Consider the following 20641-nt stretch of genomic DNA (forward strand, 5'->3'; position numbering starts at 1 on the left):
CTTCTCCAGAGTTCAGAGAACCTAGTATGAGATGGGAGGATTAGTATTGCCCATAACGGGCACTCAGATCCCACGAGTCAATGCTGTAGAGCATGTTCAGAAACTGGGAGCTGAGCGTCCCAAAGGTGGCCTGTTCTTCTATGTCCTTTATGTGCTCATCCACTTTATTGGCAGTCGTCCATATATAAAAATGCTGTGTTGTGGACAAAAGTTAGTTGATAATGTATGTGCTTTTGCACATAACTCTCCTTCAGTTTGTAGGATTTATCAGTGGTGGGGCTAGAGTAGTCAGCGGTGGGTGGGTGCACAAGGCGTGTTTTTATGGCTGATATAATTGCAGGAACATTGGGGTTGAGCTGATGGTCTGGAAATACCCTACAGCTTGACTAGGATGTTACGGATGTTAAGAAACTCACAGAAGGCAACAGTGGGCCATGTGGAGGACACTGCCATGCGCAGGATCTCAATTTCTTTTTTTACCAGTAAACGCCTGATTCTTTAAGAAACCAAACTGTCATGTTTAAAACCGCTTCAAACGTCAGATTGCTTTAAAAATAAGTTAATGTATTAAATATTTGACATTAAGAATACAGGTAAAATACAGGGAGCGAAAGGCTATTTACAATTTGTACAGAAACCAGATGGCAGTTATAAGAGTCGAGGGACATGAAAGGGAAGCAGTGGTTGGGAAGGGAGTAAGACAGGGTTGTAGCCTCTCCCCGATGTTGTTCAATCTGTATATTGAGCAAGCAGTAAAGGAAACAAAACAAAAATTAGGAGTAGGTATTAAAATTCATGGAGAAGAAATAAAAACTTTGAGGTTCGCCGATGACATTGTAATTCTGTCAGAAACAGCAAACGACTTGGAAGAGCAGTTGAATGGAATGGACAGTGTCTTGAAAGGAGGATATAAGATGAACATCAACAAAAGCAAAACAAGGATAATGGAATGTAGTCTAATTAAGTCGGGTGATGCTGAGGGTATTAGATTAGGAAGCAAGTCACTTAAAGTAGTAGATGAGTTTTGCTATTTGGGGAGCAAAATAACTGATGATGGTCGAATTAGAGAGGATTTAAAATGTAGGCCGGCAATGGCAAGGAAAGCATTTCTGAAGAAGAGAAATTTGTTAACATCCAGTATTGATTTAAGTGTCAGGAAGTCATTTCTGAAAGTATTCGTATGGAGTGTAGCCATGTATGGAAGTGAAACATGGACGATAAATGGTTTGGACAAGAAGAGAATAGAAGCTTTCAAAATGTGGTGCTACAGAAGAATGCTGAAGATTAGATGGGTAGATCACATAACTAATGAGGAAGTATTGAATAGAATTGGGGAGAAGAGAAGTTTGTGGCACAACTTGACCAGAAGAAGGGATCGGTTGGTAGGACATGTTCTGAGGCCTCAAGGGATCACCAATTTAGTATTGGAGGGCAGCGTGGAGGGTAAAAATCGTAGAGGGAGACCAAGAGATGAATACACTAAGCAGATTCAGAAGGATGTAGGTTGCAGTAGGTACTGGGAGATGAAAAAGCTTGCACAGGATAGAGTAGCATGGAGAGCTGCATCAAACCAGTCTCAGGACTGAAGACAACAACAACAACAACAACAACAAGAATACAAGTGGGGAAAGGTTTAAAATTATGCTTAAAGTTCATGGGGAGTCGCTAAGTGCTCTCATTATCAACCACTACATGTATATAGTCTGGGTTAATTGCACTCTGTTTTAAGCATAAATTAGTTTTTCGCACATCTGAATATTTATGGTAACATATCTCCTGAACTAGGGGTTGTACAATGATACAAATTTGCATGTGTATTCTGTGATATATGCAGATACTGTCTACAAAGTGTGTTGCTATTGAATTTAGTAGTAAAGAAGTAACAAATTAAAATGTCATGCCAGATGTTGGAGTTTTTCTATGCACCATTTTAAGCAGAAGCTAGGGTCTGGCGATGTACTTGAGGACAATATTATGGAAATGGAAGAGGATGTAGATGAAGATGAAATGGGAGATACAATACTGTGTGAAGAGTTTGACAGTGCACTGAAAGACCTGAGTCGAAACAAGGCCCCAGGAGTAGACAACAATCCATTAGAACTACTGACGGGCTTGGGAGAGCCAGTCCTGACAAAACTCTACCATCTGGTGAGCCAGATGTATGAGACAGGCGAAATACCCTCAGACTTCAGGAAGAATATAATAATTCCGATCCCAAAGAAAGCAGGTGTTGACAGATGAGAAAATTACTGAACTATCAGTTTAATAAGTCACAGCAGCAAAATACTAACGCCAATTCTTTACAGACGAATGGAAAAACTGGTAGAAGCCGACCTCAGGGAAGATCAGTTTGGATTCCGTAGAAATGTTGGAACAAGTGAGGCAATACTGATCTTACGACTCATCTTAGAAAAAAGATTAAGGAAAGGCAAACCTACGTATCTAGCATTTGCAGACTTAGAGAAAGCTTTCTTTTGACAATGTTGACTGGAATACTCTCATTCAAATTCTGACGGTGGCAGGGGTAAAATACAGGGAGCGAAGGGCTATTTACAATTTGTACAGAAACCAGATGGCAGTTATAAGAGTCGAGGGACATGAAAGGGAAGCAGTGGTTGGGAAGGGAGTCAGACAGGGTTGTAGCCTCTCCCTTATGTTATTCAATCTGTATATTGAGCAAGCAGTAAAGAAAACAAAAGAAAAATTTGGAGTAGTTATTAAAATCCACGGAGAAGAAATAAAAACATTGAGGTTCGCCAATGACATTGTAATTCTGTCAGAGACAGCAAACGACTTGGAAGAGCAGTTGAACGGAATGGACAGGGTCTTAAAAGGAGGATATAAGATGAACATCAACAAAAGCAATATGAGAATAATGGAATGTAGTCGAATTAAGTTGATTGATGCTGAGGGAATTAGATTACGAAATGAGACTTTTAAGGTAGTAAAGGAGTTTTGCTATTTGGGGAGCAAAATAACTGATGATGGTCGAAGTAGAGAGGATATAAAATGTAGGCCGGCAATGGCAAGGAAAGCGTTTCTGAAGAAGAGAAATTTGTTAACATCCAGTATTGATTTAAGTGTCAGGAAGTCTTTCTGAAAGTATTCGTATGGAGTGTAGCCATGTATGGAAGTGAAACATGGACAATAAATAGCTTGGACAAGAAGAGAATAGAAGCTTTCAAAATGTGGTGCTACAGAAGAATGCTGAAGATTAGATGGGTAGATCACATAACTAATGAGGAGGTATTGAATAGAATTGGGGAGAAGAGCAGTTTGTGGCATAACTTGACAAGAAGAAGGGACAGGTTGGTAGGACATGTTCTGAGGCATCGAGGGATCACAAATTTAGCATTGGAGGGCAGAGTGGAGTGTAAAAATCGTAGAGGGAGACCAAGAGATGAATACACTAAGCAGATTCGTCGCAGGTTTGAATCCTCCCTCGGGCATGGATGTGTGTGATGTCCTGAGGTTAGTTAAGTTTAAGTAGTTCTAAGTTCTAGGGGACTGATGACCTCAGCAGTTAAGTCCCATAGTGCTCAGAGCCATTTGAACTAAGCAGATTCAGAAGAATGTAGGTTGCAGTAAGTACTGGGAGATGAAGAAGCTTGCGCAGGTTAGGGTAGCATGGAGAGCTGCATCAAACCAGTCTCAGGACTGAAGACAACAACAACAACAAGTTTTTCATGCATCTAGATGTCTATGATGACATACCTCCTGAACTGTGTGTTGTTCAATGATACAATTTTTCAGGTTCATTCAGCGGTATTTCTGGATACTGTGTGCGAACTGTGCTACGAATAGAGGCGACAGTAAAGGAGTAATAAATTAAGACATCACATGTGATTCTGGAGTTTTATTGCATGAACTTTTCTCTCTTTTGTCATGTTGTCGGGGATCTTGGCGAGAAAAAGTTTTATGGAGGTTTGAGGTTACGTGTAAAGTTAATTGGAAGTAACTAAGTGCTCACGTTCTGAAATCTCGTGCGATTCAAGTCCAGGTATTCGTTTGCTGTCAGTCACACTGCCTTGGGACAAACACCCAGTTTGTAACTGTAATACTTATCTTACTGTGTAATACTTTCAGGATTATGCCCCTTAATGAGTAGGTTATAACAAAATTTTAAATTTGGTCAGTGATTACGAGAAATGTTGAAAATCAAATTTTTGTTGCCTCTGGAAGCCGTTAAATAGCAGCCAGCAACTGGTATTGCTTTCTGGGATAGTCATAATATAGATGCCAAAATGTGACTGGCACACTGTATGTGTTGCTTGTATTGAAAAAAGTTTAACTGTAAATGCAGGTTGGCAGTATTTAATTGTGAATGCTCGTTTTTCAATTTGCAGCTATACACCTGCGGAGCTCCGCTACTTCCCTCTCAACACGGTGCTGTACGGTCCGCTGAAGCCCAACGAACGACACCAGGAGCCTCTGCCAGGCTCTGGCGGTGGCGGCTCAGATGGGAGCCAGTCCGATTCCGACGATTCCAGCTCCTCTTCAGATTCGAGGTCAGTACAGGCTGTGACTTCGTATTGCAAGCAAGGTTTCACGCTCATTTCAGTCTCCTCCATTAAGACCTCTCGCCGCCATTGCTTCATTGACATCGTCTTTCCGGCATCTCACAGGTCTACCACTCTTTCTTCTTTGATGTGGAATCCATTGCCATGCATGTTTCGGCCGTCTTGTGTCTCGCATATGCTGTAAGTGACCATACCAGAGTAGGTGCTTCCTTTCTATGTAGTCCAGGATTGCTCTTTCAACATTCATAACCTCTCTGACCCTATCATTTCTAATACGATCATGCCTGGAACATCCACAACTCCGTACTCAGAAATCCATCTCGATAGGCAGCAGGCTATCTTTCTGCCTCGGAGTTAATTCCCGCAACTCTGCACCATATGTTGTGATAATTTCAATACTTGTGTGGTAGATTGTATGTTTTGTTCTGCGCATTATGTTTTTGCTCCAGAGAATACCATTTAGTTGTTCTATGGCTCACTTTCCCTGGCCACTTTTATTGTTTATATCATCCATACTTCTACCATTTGACGACAGTGTCACTCCCAGGTACTGAAAATTAGGACACCCTTTAATAGTATCAGCACCGAGTTGTAAGTCGTTAACAGCATTTTCTCCCACTTTCAGATATTGTGTTTTAGATACATTTATGACAAGACCCTATATTTCATATCTTCTTTTAATTTGCAGAGCATGTAATTTGCATCTTTCTCATCTCCAGCTACTAACAATTAGTCGTCAGCAAAAATTAAGGTGAACAAAATCTCATCGTCTATGGGGATACCCATTCCTCCTCATTTCCTTTTCCAGGACTTTAGTGCCACCTCTAGGTAAATCTTAAAGAATGTAGGGGCGAGTGCGCATTCCTGGTGTACTCCCTTTGTCACCTAAAACTCTTGAGACAGTTGATTTCTCGCTTTTACCATTGCCGTACAACCTTGGCAGAGGAGTCTGACGGCTTTCACATAGCTCAGTGACACGCTATTATCAATTAGACTTGTTCATAGCTTGTTCTGTGGAACTGTGTCATAAGGTTTCTGGAGACCTACAAAGACAAGGTGGGTCGTAAGGCCTCTTGCTGTCCTTTTCTCCATTAGGTTTTTGAGGGTAAATATTCCCATCAGTACAGGAGTGACCGATCTGAATCCATTTTGGTCTTCAGATTCGGTAATTTCTTCTTCTTCTATCCTCTTTTTAGGATACTGCCATAGACTCTCGCCACGGATGGCATCACACTAATACCATGATAGTTTGCACAATTTCTCCTGTTGCCTTTCTTAAATATTGATGTAATTGTTGCCTTTTTCCACTCCTTTGCAGCTTCGTCACCTCGAAGGCTTTTGTCAAAAATCACTGCCAATACCTCAAGAGTTCTGACGGTGCTGCTTTTAACCAGTTCTATATAAATTAATCCTGGACCTGGTGACTTTCTATTTTTCATGGCATTAATTTCATTTCGGACTTTCTTCGGGGCTGTCGGTATAATATTATTACTGATTTCAATGTCTGGTGGGTTCTCAGTGAATGCTGCTCTGTTCTCAGTTAGTAGTCCGTGGTAGTGTTGTACCCATTCCTGCATGCTTTATACATCAGTCAGAAAATATTCCAGGTTGACTCTGCTTCGTTAATCAGGTTGATGACGTGTCTTTACAGCATGGAAAATGAGGAATTCTCTCGCAAATTTAATCAAGGAAATCTTGACAATTCTGAGAGGTTCTAGGTGGAGTTGAACTGTTCGTTGATGGAAAGAAATGTCCTGAACCATTCTGTTAAACTCTCTCTCTCTCTCTCTCTCTCTCTCTCTCTCTCTCTCTCTCTCTCTCTCTCTCTCTCTATCAGTTTGACAAAAATAAAACAATGGAAACTACAGGTTGGAATGTCAACACTATTAGGAAAAGGATAGATTGCTACTGACCCTAAAGATGACCCATTGAGTGCAGACAAACAAAACAAAAAAACCATTACACTTATAGCTTTCAGCCAAATTCTTCTTTGGCAAACAACACACACATATTCGCACAGGTCAGCACACACACACACACACACACACACACACACACACACACACACACACACACGACCATGGTAGTCTTTTGGTTGTGCCAGTCTGCAGCTCAAAGGGTCATCTTTATGGTGAGTAGCAATCTATTCTTTTCCTAATGTTGTTGACAACAGTTTGAAGCATGTTTTTACATGGATTTCTCATATACGTAAGGTTATTGCACAGTGAATGGCACAGCACGGCGCAGAATGGTGACAGATGAAGGCATCGAAGGAATTTTCAGGCACAGCTGTAGTTTACATCTTAACAAAACCATTGATTGAAAATCCTAGCTGAACTTGGAATAATCACTACTAAACTATGTGTGCAGCTGTGAAAACCAGTACATGAACCTTGCCATCAAATACAACAGTGGTCAATCCATGGAAATTTGAAATTTCAACCAGTAAAAATCTGGAAATATAGGGAAACTGTTTCGATTAATCAAAGTCGTCACCACAGTAGTAGTGTTATTGAATTGCTGCTGCCTTAAGGGTTACATGCAAACCTGCTTCAAGTCATCTTTTCAGAACTATTATTATGGTTATTAGTTGTATTATTGTAATCATCATCACTATTCAATTTGAAATGCAAAATCTTTTTACCAGGTATTGAAACAGTAACAACATGACTAGACATGAGATCTTTTTGAAGTAGTCTAACCTTGAGTGCAACAGGGATAAGAGAAAAGAAGTTCCAGTGTTGAAGAGAAGGAAAAGGCGCTCCAAATCCTGGCGTTTAGGATACCTGACAAACAGAATGTGTTTCTGTAGTTTCTTTAACTTCTCTTCGTCATATGTACTGCTTACCCTCTCTTCCCTGTTTCTTGCCTTTCCTCTTCTGCTGGTGTAACATTTTATATAAAAATATTTCATTAGCAAAACACAATACGATTTATGTTTATGTCAGCCCACGATTAATTGCAATGTAAACTGGTATTCCTAACATGAGACAAAAATAATCTTCAAAAACAATTTTAATTTATTTATATTTGCCTTGTTGCTTCAGTATAAATCACATGTGCATTAGGTAGAAGTGTCAAATTCCAAAAGAAAAATATATTTCATGAAATAGAAAATTTGTTGTTAAAATGTGTCTCCAGTAAAAATTCAGTTAAGTTGTTGTGGTCTTCAGTCCAAAGACTGGTTTGATGCAACTCTCCATGCTACTCTATCCTGTGCAGGCCTCTTCGTTACCGAGTAATTTCTGCAACCTACATCCTTCTGAATTTGCTTAGTGTATTCATCTCTTGGTCTCCCTCTAAGATGTTTACCCTCCACGCTTCCCTCCAGTAGTAATTTGGTGATCCCTTGATGTTTCGAATGTGTCCTACCAACCGATCCCTTCTTCTAGTCTGCTTGTGCCACAAATTCCTCTTCTCCCCAGTTCTGTTCAGTACCTCCTCATTAGTTATGTCATCTACCCATCTAATCTTCTGCATTCTTCTGTACCACTAGATTTCAAAAGCTTCTATTCTCTTCTTCTCTAAAATGTTTATTGTCCATGTTTAACATCCATTCATGGCCACACTCCATACAAATACTTTCAGAAATGACTTCCTGACACTTAAATCTATACCCGATGTTAACAAATTTCTCTCCTTCAGAAATGCTTACATTGCCATTGCCAGTCTACATTTTATATCCTCTCTACTTTGACCATTCTTGGTTCTTTTGCTGCCCAAATAGCAAAATTCATCAACTACTTTAAGCCTCTCATTTCCTAATCTAATTCCCTCAGTATAGCCTAATTTGACTAAATTCCATTATCCTCGTTTTGCTTTTGTTGATGTTCATCTTATATCCTCCTTTCAAGACCCTGTCCATTCCGTTCAGCTGCTCTTCCAGGTCCTTTGCTGTGTCTGACAGGATTACAATATCATTGGCGAACCTCAAAGTTTTTATTTCTTCTCTATGGATTTTAATTCCTATTCCGAATTTTTCTTTTGTTTCCTTTATTGCTTGCTCAATATACAGATTGAATAACATTGGGGATAGGCTACAAAACTGGCTCACTCCCTTCCCAACCACTGCTTCCCTTTCATGTCCCTCGGCTCTTATAACTGCCTTCTGGTTTCTGTGTTAAATTATAAATAGCTTTTCATTCTCTGTATTTTACTCCTGCCACCTTCAGAATTTGAAACAGAGTATTCTAGTTAACGTTGTCAAAAGCTTACTATAAGTCTGCAAATGCTAGAAATGCAGGTTTGCCTTTCCTTAACCTAGCTTCTAAGATAAGTCGTAAGGTCAGTATCGCCTCGTGTGTTCCTACATTTCTACAGAATCCAAATTGATCTATCCTGAGGTCGGTTCTACCAGATTTTCCATTCACCTGTAAAGAATTTGTGTCAGCATTGTGCAACTGTGACTTATTAAACTGATAGTTCGGTAATTTTCGATTGATAAAATTAGTAAATTATGAGACAGAATTGCTTCAGGCAGTGAAATGTGTCCTAGTGCTGACAGACCCAGAAAAGTAAAAGGAGACACTTCTCAGCTTTTGAACTATTAGTTCTTTCCTCAGCAAGGAGAGAAGAGTTAAATAGAAACGACATACCATTTAGACCCCAGTACGGGAGGAGTGACAAAAGTCTGGCCAGCAATTCTCATAATTTATTGAAATGTGTGTCATTCACAGTTCTGGAGCTGTTGCAGTTTTGAATATTGTGGAGTTGAGTATATCCTGATAAACCTTGACTTATTCACTGTTAGTTTTAGATATCTACCTGTAGTATTATTTTCAACAAACATAAAAAGTCTGTTGTCAGCTGCACAGGAAAACCTTTACTTGGTTCACTTTACCGATTTCGACAGATTAAACTGTCATCTTCAGAGGCAAAATAGGCCCAAATCATTGATAAGCCATTGTAAAAAAAGGCCATTTTTATGTTGGCTTACCAATGATTTAGGCCTATTTCACTTCTGAAGATGACAGCTTAAACAAATGAAACCAGATAAAGGTTTTCTTGTGCAACTGACAGCTGACTTCTTATCTTTGTTGAAATATTTGAACATGCTGAACTACACCTATGAACAACATCATAAATTATTATTTTGTGATCCATATCTAATTACATCTTCAGTCGTATGTAAATGCTGTTGGAAATGTGTTGATTATCTTTGCTGCTATTGTAAACATTCTAAGTATTGATTATTTTAAGGAGCGGTGATTTTCAGCTTTTATAGCAAAACACTTTTTTTAACAAAGCGCTAAAGACCCAAATATTCCTGCCTTAAATGGGAACTTTGCTTGAGAACATGTAAAGGTTGACCCAGTGATATAAACGCTATTTTATTATTAGTGTTATTATTATTATTAACTTGATTGGCCACATTGGGCCACTTTAGTCATTCCATGTTCACTTTCTCTTTGAAGATTGGACTACTTGCATCTTGCGCTCAGCCCACTTTTTCATTCATTGCTAAGTGCTATTTTATCACAGAATTACCAGTACACTGTGCCAAAAATTTAAATGCAGTAAATATATAATTATTACACTTTTTGCTGAACACATACTCTTTGTCTTCTTTTTTATTTTGTTTAAACTATTGCATCATAGGAAATAGATTATATGGAGACTAGTTATTGGAATTAAAAGGGAAGAAATATTATGTGGCAAATTTGTATGTTAAAACGCAGCAGATAATTAAAAAAAGCTTGTAGCTCTTGTTGCAAAATTAATTTAATGATTACAAACATTTTTGACAGATGGATGTGACGCGACTTCCGCATCATCCATTGGTTACAGGCCCCCTATACCATGCTCTACCTCCACCTCTTTCACTGTAGGGCTTCTTCTTTTAGCCACCTTATATCCCCGGATGTGTTAGCTTTCTCAGTCACTTTGCCAATAGAGTAATGGTACATGAAATATGTGTTTCTCAAGGTTTTCCCTCCCTCATAACAGCTTCGGGAATGGTATTTTCAGACATCCTTTTTACACGATCAGCATATTATATCTACCTGCTTTTTACAATATTCATAATCTGATATCTTTTCATTATATTGTAAGTTTCTTTCTTCGTCCTTTGCTGTCATTTGTCTCCATCTTTATAACAAGTTTGAAGATTCTCCTCATCACCTTTGTTTCAAAGATATCAAGTTCCTTCTAGCCATCTCCCTATGTACACTACTGGCCATTAAAATTGCTACACCACGAAGATGACGTGCTACAGATGCGAAATTTAACTGATAGGAAGAAGATGCTGTGATGTGCAAATCATTAGCTTTTCAGAGCATTCACACAAGGTTGGCGCAGGTGGCGACACCTACAACGTGCTGACATAAGGAAAGTTTCCAAACGATTTCTCATACACAAACAGCAGTTGTCCGGCGTTGCCTGGTGAAACATTGTTGTGATGCCTCATGTGCGGAGGAGAAATGCGTACCATCACATTTCCGACTTTAATAAAGATCAGATTGTAGCCTATCGCGATTGTGGTTAATCGTATCGTGACATTGCTGCTCGCGTTGGTCGAGATCCAATGACTGTTAGCAGAATATGGAATCGGTGGGTTCAGGAGGGTAATACGAAACGCCGTGCTGAAACCCAACGGCCTCGTATCACTAGCAGTAGAGATGACAGACATCTTATCCACATGGCTGTAATGGATCATGCAGCCACGTCTAGATCCCCGAGTCAACAGATGGAGACGTTTGCAAGACGACCACCATCTGCACGAACAGTTCGACGACGTTTGCAGCAGCATAGACTACCGTATTTACTCGAATCTAAGCCGCACTCGAATCTAAGCCGCACCTGAAAAATGAGACTCGAAATAAAGGAAAAAAAAAATTTCCCGAATCTAAGACGCACCTGAAATTTGAGACTCGAAATTCAATGGGAGAGAAAAGTTTTAGGCCGCACCTCCAAAACAAAACAAAGTTGGGCCATTGTAATATGAGACACAATTAAGGTCGAATGAATGACGATACAGCTACAGTAGTTTGGTTCGAGTCGTAAGCTTAGCAGTTAAGCTTTACCAGGTAGCCATTGCTATGCGTCAGGCGCTCCATCCGTATTTATACGGGTACCCTTCCTTTTTCACGTGCTTCGTCTGGTTTGAATCGATTGCTTATTTTGCTTTGATCTGATAAGTGCCATTTTCTTTTTTATAGGTGTTTACGTCACTCTAAGCTGAAGATGCATCACTGTACTGTGTCGTGCATTGTTTGTCGCATTCTGATAGTGCGTGTTTACGGCCTGTCGCCGCTCGCGGCAAGGCTTGTTTTTGTGCGCGCTACCGCTGCTTACAATAAAGAGGAATCGTCTCATTAGCGAAACAATGGCAAGAGACTGCTATTTGTTGTTACACTGCTGCTTTCTTTGATAATGATCAAGAAGAACCAAATAATAGACTGCGTATGATAAAACATGTTCTGAACGAGAGTTAGCTGAAAATTTTTCTGTGTTTGAAAATCTTTGCAGCCGCTTCTTTAGTACATCAAATTCTGCACAGAAATTAGAGCCATCTTAGATTTAAAAATCTAGTCAGTTGCCATGCTTCATTTCTCACTGTATCACTATTAGGCATAAGAATAATACGAATATAAACATAATACGTATATTCTTCCGCATTTGCTGTTGTCTCACTCTAGTTTCGTAGTTTATTAGGCAGACAGGATTTAAATGAGATAGCAGCAAACACGAAAGAATACATGGCAAAATGTTTATATTCGTATTATACTTATGGTGAAGAGAATACTGCATGTGATTCACATTTCATCAGGCTCCTATTAGCAACCATCTCTTCTCACAGGTAGGAAAAAATTCAGAACGTAGAGTTAGCCATATTGACAAACATCCCAAACAGTCTTGCCAGTCGGATTTTCGCAGTACATTGAAATCCTGCTACATTAGAAGATGAACAATACGGAATTTGTATTTACTTCGTTGGATAATGTATGAAAATGCAGTGGTCGAAACTCGGGGCGGAGAAAAAAAGCTCGTCTTCCACCATTTTTAATTTATTTACTGACACAGAGGTTTTGGCGACAGTATTTATCTTTGTGCCTACAAAGCATGCCTGTGTAGCGCTACATATATTCGACGGCAGAAGTTACTTGTGGCGGCACCTACCAACATTTTTCAGAACATCTGCTTGCTTCGCACTCGATTCTAAGCCGCAGGCGGTTTTTTGGATTACAAAAACCGGAAAAAAAAGTGCGGCTTAGATTCGAGTAAATACGGTATCAGCTCGGAGACCATGGAGCGGTTACCCTTGAAGCTGTATCACAGGCAGGAGCACCTGCGATGGTGTACTCAACGGTGAACTTGGGTGCACGAATGGCAAAACATCAATTTTTCGGATGAATCTAGGTTCTGAGTACAGCATCAGGATGGTTGCATCCAAGTTTGGCAACATAGCGTTGAACGCACATTGGAAGTGTGTATTCGTCATCGCCATACTGGCGTATCAACCGGTGTGATGGTATGGGGCGCCATTGGTTACTCGTCTCAGTCGCCTGTTCTTCGCATTGACGGCACTTTGAACAGTGGATGTTACATTTCAGATGTGTTACGACCCGTGGCTCTACCCTTCATTCGATCCCTGCGAAACCCTACATTTCAGCAGGATAATGCATGACTGCATGTTGCAGGTCCTGTACGGGCCTTTCTGGATACAGAAAATGTTCGACTGCTGTCCTGGCCAGCACATTCTCCAGATGTCTCACCAATTGAAAATGTCTGGTCAATGGTGGCCGAGCAACTGGCTCGTCACAATATGCCAGTCACTGCTCTTGATGAACTGTGGTATTGTGTTGAAGCTGCATGGGCAGCTGTACATGTACACGCCATCCAAGCTCTGTTTGACTCAATGCCCAGGCATATCAAGGCCGCTATTACGGCCAGAGGTGGTTGTTGTGGGTACTGATTTCTCAGGATCTATGCACCCAAATTGCGTGAAAATGTAATCACATGTCAGTTCTAGTATAATATACTTGTCCAATGAATACCCATTTATCATCTGCATTTCTTCTTGGTGTAGAAATTTTAATGGCCAGTAGTGTATTCAAGATATAGATAATTAGACAAATGTGTTGTAGACCATAATCTGTGTTCTAGATAACAGTGCTTTATACCTCGGGCTTTTAACAAACTGAATAAAAAAAGTTTCTCTTGCTTGTGTTTTCTCCTTTAAATTGAGCCCAATGCATTGTGTGTGTGAATTTGTCCACATATGTGAATCTTAGCCTGCAGTTGGTCGGATTTTGCCGTGCTTCATTCTTGACATTAACATGTATTCGATCTTATCTTTGTAGACCTGCAGGTCTGCTTTTACGGCATGTACCTTGCTTTTCAGTTTGTGTTTTAACTTTGCTTGTCACTGTGATATCATCTGCTTGTGATGTCTGTGTGATTGTGTACTGTTGTTTATCGGCATGCCTAATGATCCCATGTTACACTAGATTAAACAAAAGTAGATATTTTGCATGCAAATATACATATATACTCTGCAAGCCACCTTATGATGTGTGGCAGTGGTTGTGTCTGATACCACTATATGAAACCCTTCCTCTGCTCTAGTTTAGAACGGAGTATGGGAGAAATGTGTGTTGCTAAACATTTGAGCTCTTATTTTTCTTACCATGGTTATTTTGTGAGATGTAATTTGTATGTTTCCTGTCTATTCTTGGGATGTATGCTTTCAGTATTCCAACAATAACCCTGTCTGTGATGCACAACACTTCTCTTTTAGTGCTTGTCTTTGAAATTCACTGAGTATGTATGTAATGCTTTTGCACTGAGTCTCATGACGAGTTGTGCCACTATTTGTTATGCCCCCCCCCCCCCTCCCTCTCTCTCTCTCTCTCTCTCTCTCTCTCTCTCTCTCTCTCTCTCTCTCTCTCTCGCTCTCTCTCTCTCCTCCCCCTCCCAAGACTTAGGTTATTAAATAGGATCCGTTGGTTGTTGTGTACCATTTCAATGCAGATATGTTGTTATAAATGTCAGAAAATACATTTCTACATCAGCCGACTGCAAGTTGTCTGATTGCATGTGGCGGAGGTATTTCTGATATCACTATCCCTCCACCCTCTTCCTTCACCCCTCCCTGTTCCATTCACAAATTGTGTACGAGAAGAATGACACTTGGTAAAGATCTGTATTAGCTCTAATTTCTCAGATTTCTTTGTCATGGTCATTTTTTGCGAGCTGTATGTGGGATGAAGTAACATGTTGTTTTGCCCTTCCCAGAAAGTGCTTTCTCAAAATTTCAATAGTAAATCTCTCTGTAGTGCATAGTGCTTCTGTTGGAACATTGGAGCATCAGCAACTGAAGTTCGTTGAGAATCTCCATAATGCTCTTGCGCTGACTAAACGATCCTGTTATGAAACGTGCCATTCTTTGTTGGATCTTCTCCCTCTCTTCTGTCAGTCCTCCCTGGTAATGGTTGCAGATAGATGAACACTACTCAAGAACAGATTGAACAAGTCTCCTTGTAAGCCTCTTCTTTAGTGAATGAATTACATTTCCTTGAGATTCTTCCTGTGAAACTAAGTCTAGCATCTGCTTTTCCCGCTATTTGCTTTACTTGGTCATTCCATTTACGGTCACTCCAGATAGATACTCGTAGATATTTTACAGCGGTTAGGGATTCCAGAAATTTGTCATTAGTAGTGTAGTTGTACAGTAGTATATTTCTTTCCCTACATTTATTTGTATTTAGTGTCAACTGCCAGTCCCTGCACCATTCGTCAACCCCTTGCAGGTACTTCTGCAAATTGTTACTGTTTTCTAGCACTGCTAACTTTTTGTAGACAACCGCACCGTCTGCGAAAAGCCTCAAAGGGCATCCATTGCCTTCTGATAGGTCATACATATACCTTGTAAACAGCAACTATGGCAATAGAATGAAATTCTTTTCTCTTATTGGTAATTGATTGGTAAGAAACTTTCAGAAATTTTGCTCAAAACTAATGATAGTGAATTCTCTTACTGTTCCGTTTAGTATAGGAACTGTGTAAAAGTATTTAATAGAATTTTCATTTATTCTTGATTCACTGTGTTACATGGGCCCTCTCACACATTTGTTTTCCTTTAGTAGCAGCTCTTCGAGTGACGGGAGCCAGGATTCGGACGACAGTGGATCTGAAGCTGGTGATGTGGTAGACCGAACGGACGATAAGAAGCCTGCGGTGTCGGACGATAATGCAGGCGGCGGCACGCCTACAGTCAACGGGACCGTCATCAAGGTCGAAGATGCGGCAGAGCTGAGGGACGCGACTGCCCGGTGCAAAGTGTGTGGCGGCGACCGCAACCGCAATATCAAGACGGGCCGGCCGGAGCCTCTGGTCCACTGTGCGAGCTGCACACAGAGCGGTAGGTCGCTTGTCGTGCGTCTCACCAGGTGACAGTCACTCGACTCCCGGGTGGGCCCCGTTGCCACTGGGGGTACACAGCAGACATCGTAGACGGACAGTCTGGAGGCTAGTTTGGCATTTGCAGAAGGCAGGACATTGCAGATGACTGCTTCTTCAATCATTTTACACTACTTATTTTATAGGTCACCACACACTCTCGATATTAGCCTAGCTAGCTAGTTTCATTGAAATGGACAGCAGAATTCCAGACAGTGAATCTCTCCATTTAGGGATGAAAGAAAAAGATTTTCAGTATACAAGTTTATGCGTAATACGTGAAAAAAAACTATCCAGTATTCACTACCAGATGACACAGCGGTGTCCTGTTCATTTCAACAGTGGGCTGCCGTTGCCTGTAAGAGCACTATAAGACTGAAGATAATGTGTAGACAATCTTACGTGCAATGGTGATGCCACTAGAAATTTGAGGAATTTGCTTTATTTTTTTGTATGTTGTTTTATTTTCATGCGTTTATGATTTAGTTTATCTAAAATTAGACACACATTCAGTAGTATACATTGTAATTGACAGGGGGGAAAGGAAAAATAGATTGGTATCTGGTGAAAGTGGTGTCATTGTGTATTAAAGGGCTTTTTTTTTTAGAGCTGTTCAGGAAAGACTGTATTGGAGCTCACTCTTACGCCATTCCACAATCTTCTTCCCATCTTGTACTTTACCAGTGATCTTTGCAAGCTGATAGATGGTTTCTTTTCCCTTACATATTTACATTTGTCTTTTGACTTAATACCTCCAATTTATTTATTCATAACTGACTTTTGGTACAACCAGAAGTAATGCTTTGTTTTGTTTATTACAATTTCTTTATAGAAGACATTGTTTGGTTTGCTCTAATTTGTATTGTTTTTTAATTACATCATGGAAGAAACTAGGATGTGCAACTTTTTGCTTGTGAAGGTTCAAATGATCATTTGCTTTCTTGCCTCGGCAAGGTTAGCAGACAGTGGTGCAATTTTACTGAATACGATACTTTTCTAAAGTAGTACATTGAATGAGATGTGATACGTGCATTTAGTGAACTTTAAAATATTACACCTATGACATGGTCTCTCTTTGTAACAGAAATAATTTGTTTTAGTTACTGTCAAAATCGTAAATAATGTTATATTTCCAAAAATTGTTACCATTTTATGAAGCAGACAGCATTTGTTTCATTGAGGATGCATGCTAGGTAAACAAAGATAATTGTTAAGATCACACATGTCAGTTGTCCAGCAGTATTAATAACAAAATTTTGAAATTACGTAAGAATGTAGAAGAAATACTACTGATGAATGTTAAGTAAATTTTTGATAGATTCCATAACATCAGAAATGGCTCGTCATCATAGACACTTAAGTAGTTGATGCAAAGTATCAATTGGTGTCCAAGTATTGACGATCAGAAAATAATATTAATGTTTCATTTTGTTTGTGTTGGTGCTTCTCAGTACATAACTAGCAGTTATAGGGATAACTTCAATTGTAAATGTGTCATAGGCTTAGCAAAGTACCAGATACAAACATGGAATTACACCAGTTTTTACATCGTGTCCTTTAATAACCAGTGACACTTTCTACATTATGTGAAAACTTTATTAATGAGTATACAATAGTACATTTTGTACATCATATGCGTTGCATGCCTCAATTTAATTGACATGCAGACTGTGAATTGAACTGATTGTGCTGATAGTAGATTACAAAGAATTAAAGCACATTGCACTGTTCACTTTTGCACGTGACTTAATGCTTAAACACTAATTTCTATTTATGTTATCATCATGGTGCTGTTCATTAGTAGTTGGAACTGCTTAAGTATCATTAATGATGCTTCTTGTTAAATAACATCTTAATGGCTTTACTTTGTTAGAAGCATTTTGTATTTAGCTGTGGAATCTGATAAAGTATGTGCATTTTAGAGATTGGTTTTGCTAGTATGGCCGTAGCTTCTTGTAATTGCTGCGAATACTTTGTTGACATGGAATTTGTAAGCAGTATGTCAGTGCAAGTTTTTAATCATTTTTGAAGCAGTCTTTTTTTTTTGAGAACAACAACAATTGTTACAGCTTTTTAGTCCTGTGAATTCTCTTAAAAATTACTCCAGATCACAGAGATTTTTTTCCTTTCATTTCATGGCTCTTTTATTTCTATATTGTGTGTGCTGTGTGTTTTATGTCGTACTTAAAGTTGACTTGATGTATTTTCAATCAGTTGACATTACGCCGGATTGAGTTTTCTAGTTATTTCTGTGTTGTTCAATTAGAGACGGCAACTATGAATCTTTTTCATCATAAGCCATATTATTTTGATGTTAATTTAATTTACTTTAACAGACTTTTATTTTGGGCTTGTGCTGTTCTCTATCCTCTTCATCAGTGGATGTTTGTGAAAAAATTTACATATTCTTTATTATTTATGTTATTTTATTTTCATTCATTTGTTTGTAAATATTTTTGGTGTAAATATATATACTTTCCTGAAGTGGCCGTTGACAGTCATTATTATGTTTTATCCCTCACAGAGCTTCTATCTCGTGTTTAGTTGTATTGCTTTAAAATTTCCCTCCTATGTATGGCTCTGAAAAACTTTCTCTAGCTTATGTTCATCAGAAAATTAAAATTTGCAGACAGCTCTGTGTAGTTCATGATTGCAGAATAATAAAAAGAATCACCTCCATTTTCAGACACTGCCTTTTATATATACACTCCTGGAAATGGAAAAAAGAACACATTGACACCGGTGTGTCAGACCCACCATACTTGCTCCGGACACTGCGAGAGAGCTGTACAAGCAATGATCACACGCACGGCACAGCGGACACACCAGGAACCGCGGTGTTGGCCGTCGAATGGCGCTAGCTGCGCAGCATTTGTGCACCGCCGCCGTCAGTGTCAGCCAGTTTGCCGTGGCATACGGAGCTCCATCGCAGTCTTTAGCACTGGTAGCATGCCGCGACAGCGTGGACGTGAACCGTATGTGCAGTTGACGGACTTTGAGCGAGGGGTATAGTGGGCATGCGGGAGGCCGGGTGGACGTACCGCCGAATTGCTCAACACGTGTGGCGTCAGGTCTCCACAGTACATCGATGTTGTCGCCAGTGGTCGGCGGAAGGTGCACGTGCCCGTCGACCTGGGACCGGACCGCAGCGACGCACGGATGCACGCCAAGACCGTAGGATCCTACGCAGTGCCGTAGGGGACCGCACCGCCACTTCCCAGCATATTAGGGACACTGTTGCTCCTGGGGTACCGGCGAGGACCATTCGCAACCGTCTCCATGAAGCTGGGCTACGGTCCCGCACACCGTTAGGCCGTCTTCCGCTCACGCCCCAACATCGTACAGCCCGCCTCCAGTGGTGTCGCGACAGGCGTGAATGGAGGGACGAATGGAGACGTGTCGTCTTCAGCGATGAGAGTCGCTTCTGCCTTGGTGCCAATGATGGTCGTATGCGTGTTTGGCGCCGTGCAGGTGAGCGCCACAATCAGGACTGCATACGACCGAGGCACACAGGGCCAACACCCGGCATCATGGTGTGGGGAGCGATCTCCTACACTGGCCGTACACCACTGGTGATCGTCGAGGCGACACTGAATAGTGCACGGTACATCCAAACCGTCATCGAACCCATCGTTCTACCATTCCTAGACCGGCAAGGGAACTTGCTGTTCCAACAGGACAATGCACGTCCGCATGTATTCCGTGCCACCCAACGTGCTCTAGAAGGTGTAAGTCAACTACCCTGGCCAGCAAGATCTCCGGATCTGTCCCCCATTGAGCATGTTTGGGACTGGATGAAGCGTCGTCTCACGCGGTCTGCACGTCCAGCACGAACGCTGGTCCAACTGAGGCGCCAGGTGGAAATGGCATGGCAAGCCGTTCCACAGGACTACATCCAGCATCTCTACGATCGTCTCCGTGGGAGAATAGCAGCCTGCATTGCTGCGAAAGGTGGATATACACTGTACTAGTGCCGACATTGTGCATGCTCAGTTGCCTGTGTCTATGAGCCTGTGGTTCTGTCAGTGTGATCATGTGATGTATCTGACCCCAGGAATGTGTCAATAAAGTTTCCCCTTCCTGGGACAATGAATTCACGGTGTTCTTATTTCAATTTCCAGGAGTGTATATAAAAACAAAGATGATGTGACTTACCAAATGAAAGTGCTGGCAGGTCGACAGACACACAAACATACACACAAAATTCAAGCTTTCGCAACAAACTGTTGCCTCATCAGGAAAGAGGGAAGGAGAGGGAAAGACGAAAGGAAGTGGGTTTTAAGGGAGAGGATAAGGAGTCATTCCAATCCCGGGAGCGGAAAGACTTACCTTAGGGGGAAAAAAGGACGGGTATACACTCGCACACACACACACACACACACGTATCCATCCACACATATACAGACACTATATATATATATATATATATATATATCATCAAAATTAATTTTCCACAAATGAAGCCAGGACGTAAAAAGTTCTGAAAGGTAATAGTTTCAATACTGGTATTCCAGCTGTAAGTTAATGACTCAGTCACACGGTACATTAATTCAGGTTGTAATCGCATACAGTTTTTTGTACCTCTGTTTTTATTTGGAGATTTTTTTTATTTTATTCGTCAACAATATTCATTAATTACTAAATCGAGTGAATCAAGCTTTTTGTCAATGTGAAATAGTCTGCTGCAATGGTCCAGCTCACTAAAGATATAGAAAGAAATG

General features: G+C 40.5%; 1 protein-coding gene across 1 annotated transcript in view; it reads left to right on the plus strand.

Annotated features, from left to right (window-relative positions):
• Window positions 1-20641, plus strand: part of LOC124716743 (microtubule-associated protein futsch-like) — a 281674-nt gene that overhangs the window by 135199 nt on the left and 125834 nt on the right. The window contains exons 15-16 of the mRNA XM_047243286.1: window positions 4347-4508; window positions 15605-15882. Of these exons, the coding sequence (XP_047099242.1) occupies window positions 4347-4508; window positions 15605-15882 (440 nt within the window). The remainder of the gene's footprint in view (window positions 1-4346; window positions 4509-15604; window positions 15883-20641) is intronic.

Source organism: Schistocerca piceifrons, chromosome 9 (genome assembly GCF_021461385.2).
Source record: "Schistocerca piceifrons isolate TAMUIC-IGC-003096 chromosome 9, iqSchPice1.1, whole genome shotgun sequence".
Classification (NCBI taxonomy): Eukaryota; Metazoa; Arthropoda; class Insecta; order Orthoptera; family Acrididae; genus Schistocerca; species Schistocerca piceifrons.